We start from the raw sequence: 5,418 nt of genomic DNA, 5'->3' as shown, positions 1-5,418 counted from the left end.
TTTTCTTTACTCTTGTTTGTTAGTGTTACTTTTCATGTTAAACTTGAAAGTGTTTCAATTAGTAGCAAGAATTTAATGTTTATTTTATTTCACTGAAATGTAGATATTCCAAACCTAAAGTTCGAACAACAGGCGTCAGAATTGCAAGATCAGCTGGAAAAATTGGTGGAATGTTATGTCCTCTCGTGGCAGTGGGTTCTGTACATGATTGTCATCAAACAGCAACTATTGTTCTTTTTGAGATTGTAATATTTTTAGGTATTTGTGTGCTGCCATTCCCTTTTGAAACCAAGGGCTGTGAATTAACCACAGAAAATTCATGCTCAGCCCCTCTGTTATACAAAGGCAGTTAACTTTAGCCTTCTGGTGTTTACTAAATGCTTACGAATTAAATGGTTTTGTAGCTTTATTTGTCGCATTTATGCATCTGTTTTTTGTTCAAAACACATGAACTAAAGGAAGACTTTGTGTGTGTCTGCTCACTTAATCACGTCACATATGATGATCCACACACTAGACATGAATATTGTTGGTGATTTTCATAGAAATGTATGAATAAGTTATAAAATCTCAAATATATATATATATATATATATATTAATTACTTGATAGTTAGGGTGATATTTGAACTTGATTTTCTCAAAGAAGAGCAGGCAATGTTGTTGAGCTACAAGACTTTTGGCTATAAGAGCTTGAGTATGTTTATTGATAGATATGGATATTTTGTAGAAGATGCCAGTCTCTATACACTCTTAGGGCTGTGACAAAGACCTTAGGTAATCCATCCTTCCTTAACCTAATGTGTGGAGAGAGAGATCTAACTGAAGCATAGCATGTCCATTGAAAACACCCCACCCACCAAAAAATAAAAAGATACATGGGTTCAATTGCTAAAATTTTAAAATGTAGAGGTCTTTTGTTACCAAAAATTGATAGTCTGTGCATTGCGTTTACGGAGGTACATGGGTTCTTGATCCACTTTGTGATGCTGCAATGTTCTGGATGTTATGGGTTAGAGTTGGTTTTTGTGTGTAGGCAGGGTTCAATTTGGTTGTCATTGCATTTTCTTTCCTTTCTATTGATGATGTCAAAAAATTGGCCAGTGATGCTTGCTTTAAGAAAACTTGCTGCAAGTGAGATGTAAAGACATTTTCTTTTGCACATACTCATTGGCTTTGATTTAGCTTTTGGAATTCAGAGAAAACACTAGAAATGAAATTGCTCCTCTTTCGTATGATATTTCTACAATGGTACATAGTTTTTAACTTTTTAGAATTATTAAAGTGAATAGGTCTGTTGCTAAAAGAAGCTATGACTCTGCTACTAAAGCTTTGTTAAATGTTGTACAGTCAAAAATGTTTTGATAAATGACTTGGTGATGACATACAAAGAAATTCATAACCAACATTTTATCAAGTTTTCTATCATGTGTCTGATATTCACTTAAATATAGAAAGTTAGACTTTAAAAACCTTATTTACTCTTTAATTTATGTTAACGTTTAATTATGCCCCCCTATTGACCTTGTGGCCGTACATAAGTCAATTTATGCTTGGTTGAACGATGCTCCTTTTCTTGTTCCATTTATACATACCTCATATTTTATTATTTTAACTAGTTATGAAAGAAAAAAAAAAAAAAAAAGGGGTTGATGGCTTCGGCCGAACCACACAGCCCAACAGAGAGAATGTCGGCGCCACAACATATATTAGCATTATTGTGTGCGGCTTTTATTGGGCCTTCCTTTCTTTTATATAGGAAAGATGCACTTACTATATTGATGAATAACCTACTAGTTTTTTTTTTTTTTTTTTTTTTTGGAGAATCAATAGACTTACTAGTTTATTGTTCAGTATATTGTTCCTCAAAAAAAAAAAAAAAAGTTTATTGTTCAGTATACAAATATTCATCGTCTTTCGATGGAAAATAAGATGTAAATATAATTTTTTTGTTTTTTAATGTTTGATAGCATCAAAAAATTATTTTTTGTCAACAAAAAAAAAAAAAAAAAAAAAAAACTATATCTCAGTCTTACAAAAAGTTAAATAAGGAAAGTTAAAATTTTGTTTTTCAACTCATTTAAGGTGCTACCAAATGGAAAAATGAGATAATTTTATAAAATAATTTTTGAAAAATAACTCAATTTCTAAAATAAAATAAAATAAAAACATTTAAGTTTCTACTTTTAATTTATTGCTTTCATTGCTAGTGCATGTATGAGCCACATCATTATCTTGCACTTTTTATTTTAGATAGTTAAAAACATATATATTAATAAATTTAATATGTGCTATTATCAAATATACCAATGAAACAGATTTATTACCACATTACTAAACTTTGCTAATCAAACTTAATAATAAAATTTCAACCCCAGAAGAAACATATGGGGTAATGTAATCATTCGTCAAATATCAAAATTCCATATCAAATTGCAAAAAAATTGAAAAAGAAACACAGAATCAATCTAAGTACTATGTGTTTCTCCTCACCACATGTATCTCGTTGTTTATATCATCTCATCTCCAAAACCAAATGTGACAATTTACAAGAAAATTTGTGTGACATCTAAGAATTTTCCCTTGGGAGGAAAGTCAAGTTCAACATCATTTAAGACTTTTATTAACACATAGAAAATCAAAGAAAGAGAGAGAAAAAACAAATTTATGAAAACAAACATTTTCCATTATTCTTGTTACAACCAAGAAGGTTTGAAGAAAAGCTGCTCCTCATCTGGCACCTCAGTCTCATCCTTTGGACCTTTATCAACTTGAACAATTCTCCTTTTTTCTTGTTCCATTATTTGACTGTATATGTTATATATACCTCATATTTGAACTAATTAAGAAAAGATAGGAAAAAAAAAAGTTGGGGTGGGGCTATTCAAATTCTCATCAGAGCCTTGAAAATGGTTTATTAACCAGAGAAGCAAACAGAGAGGAAGCTGGGGACATATATGGGGCCTTGCCATTTTGTGGTGGTTGATCATGAGCTCCATCCTCTTCACTTGCAGACTCTGTCTGATCTCCATTAGCTTCCTTCTCTGCATCATCTACCATCTGTTCTTTGTCATATAAACAATTAAACATGACAATATTTACATTAAAAATTTAAAATTAAATAAACATCAATAAACTAAAATTAATTTTTACTTGGAACTGCAATAAAAATTAGAAATTTTATGGATAGGTTATGCAATGAACAAAAATGTACTCGATTCAAATTAAAAACCTTTTGAAGCAATCACTTGACTAAGTTTCATACTTCATATTGAATAGAATCATAGAAAAGATGATCACCAGGTAAAATAATATTACCAAACACAATAATTTTATTGAAATATTAAAATAAATATATTCTTCCTGTAAGGAATAGGATTAAAAGGAAAAGTACACTAGGATGAAAAGGGGAATGATGAAAAATGGGGGAAGATAGGTGTTTTTCTTTTCTTCTTCTTCTTCTTCTTCTTTCTTTTCTTTTTCTTTTCTTTTCTTTTTTTTTTTTTTCTTTTTTATTGAGAAAAGAAAATAGAGAATAATTTTCCACCAAAGGCCACAAAACATAATCTCCCCAAAATTGGGAGCATGCATGGGTCAAGTTGGATCAAAATCAGATTGCAGAATTTCCAACTGTGTCCGACCTCATTGGGTTGAGAAATACTCAAACTCATCCCAACTCGTCACAAGCATAGAAGCCAACCACAGTGGGTTGGAGATTTTAGATTAAACATTGCATCACTAGTAAAAAAAAAAGATTTGCATTCACTATTTAAAGCACTTATTTTCTATTAATAAATTATTACAGTTTGCATAATGTGCTAAAATTATATTCCAAATTTTCAAATACATTAAAATCAATGCATAGAAATAAGTGTAATATAATAATTTTATAAATATATGTTGTGTTAGATTGGATCAGATGAGTATATAAAACTATCAATCCAAACTCGACCCAACACATGACAAAAAGAAAGTATCAACTCATAAAAACCAATCCAAGGCGGCAAATTGAATTAAATTGGATCAAATTGGTGAGTTAGATGCATACTCTGCCCAAAATGGAGAGAGAGAAAAGGAAGAGGGTGGATGCAAACTTTTAAAACAACTTTTACGCCCTTTATCCAAGTCATTGTCAGCCACTTATGAAATGTTGCTTTATAAAGAGTCAAGGAAAAAAAATTATTGTAATGCATTTTTTAATATATAGATTTAAATTAATTAGTCACCTCACCTCTAGGATTTGAGTCTTTTCTGTTCATTCATTTATATTATCTCATCTTACTTGCAAAATCCTATTGATGAATTTAGAAATTCACGGTTATTTGCTGAACATCTATGCAAAACCAGATAAATAATTAAATTATGTACAGTCTACTTGAAATAGGATAAGCTTATATTTATTAAACTAAAAAAAATTCCTTAAATACACTGTTATAGTTAGTTCACGAGGGAGTTTAGTCCCCTAAGTTTAAATTAATAGCTTTTAGTCCCTTAAATAACATGGTCAAACTAAAAAGTAGCATATAATCACTTCACATGGACTAAAATACATCAATTTAAGTTTGGTAGGGACTAAAATCGATCACTTCAAGTCTTTGAACTAATTTTAATTTCAAGGACTAAATAAAATTGCTCATGAGCTAAAGTTTAGGAACTAACACCACATTTTGGCCCAATCAAAAAATCATAACTACACATCATAATTGTATGAGAAAGAGAGAGAGGAAGACCTTTCTGGTGATGGCTGGAGAGAGGGAAGGCATGATATCAACAAGATGTGTCTTAATACGATGCAAAGCATCCTTGGTGAGACCTTGAGCTGCCACAGTTACATCTCTAACCACACCCTCCAAGAAGTGTCTCGCGTTGTCCAAAGCATCAACTGGGACAGAAGCTGCAGCTAGTTTCTCCAATACCCTCTCCTTTATGGCTCCAAAGTTCTTCCTTATATCAGTAGCCACACCCATATCACTAGTATTCCCTTCTGTTATCTCTTGCTGCTTTTCCTTTTTGTTGCTCTTGCTCTTGTCCACAAACTTTGAAGTTGAATTACCATCTTTGTTTTTGTTGGTATTGGTGTTGGTGTTATTTTTAGTAGTCTTGTTATTAGTGGTTGTGTTTTCTCCCTGGGATTTATCTATCTATCTATCTAACCATCTGTGTGACTGTCTTTTTTTTTCCCCTTGAATCGATTTTGTCGAGGTCTTTGTTTTGACAGAGATGGGGTTGTCTTAATTCTAATGTTTGATGTGATTTTTGTTTCTTTAGAAGGCAATGGAAGGACCAAGGCAGTTTCAACACCACTTAGCATTATATATACATATATTGTTTTGTAGTGAATAGTCATGCAAGAGATGACGTTGTCATTATATGCTTTCATTGGTGATTCACGCGTATATATTGCATGTCTCTTTGTTTG

The 5,418-nt window shown here is 31.5% G+C and overlaps 1 protein-coding gene across 1 annotated transcript; it reads right to left on the bottom strand.

The window, feature by feature from the left end:
• Nucleotides 1-2,462: 2,462 nt before the first annotated feature.
• LOC112034391 (uncharacterized) lies at nucleotides 2,463-5,163 on the bottom strand. The gene is made up of 2 exons (XM_024067211.2): nucleotides 4,730-5,163; nucleotides 2,463-3,059 (listed from the first exon to the last, which is right to left on the bottom strand). Exons 1-2 carry the CDS (start codon nucleotides 4,964-4,966, stop codon nucleotides 2,895-2,897), a joined length of 402 nt encoding a protein of 133 aa, XP_023922979.2. The 5' UTR covers nucleotides 4,967-5,163; the 3' UTR covers nucleotides 2,463-2,894.
• Nucleotides 5,164-5,418: the final 255 nt, after the last annotated feature.

Source organism: Quercus suber, unplaced genomic scaffold (assembly GCF_002906115.3).
Source record: "Quercus suber isolate HL8 unplaced genomic scaffold, Cork oak 2.0 scaffold_474, whole genome shotgun sequence".
In the NCBI taxonomy this organism is placed as follows: Eukaryota; Viridiplantae; Streptophyta; class Magnoliopsida; order Fagales; family Fagaceae; genus Quercus; species Quercus suber.
This window is presented reverse-complemented; position numbering and strand designations above follow the sequence as displayed.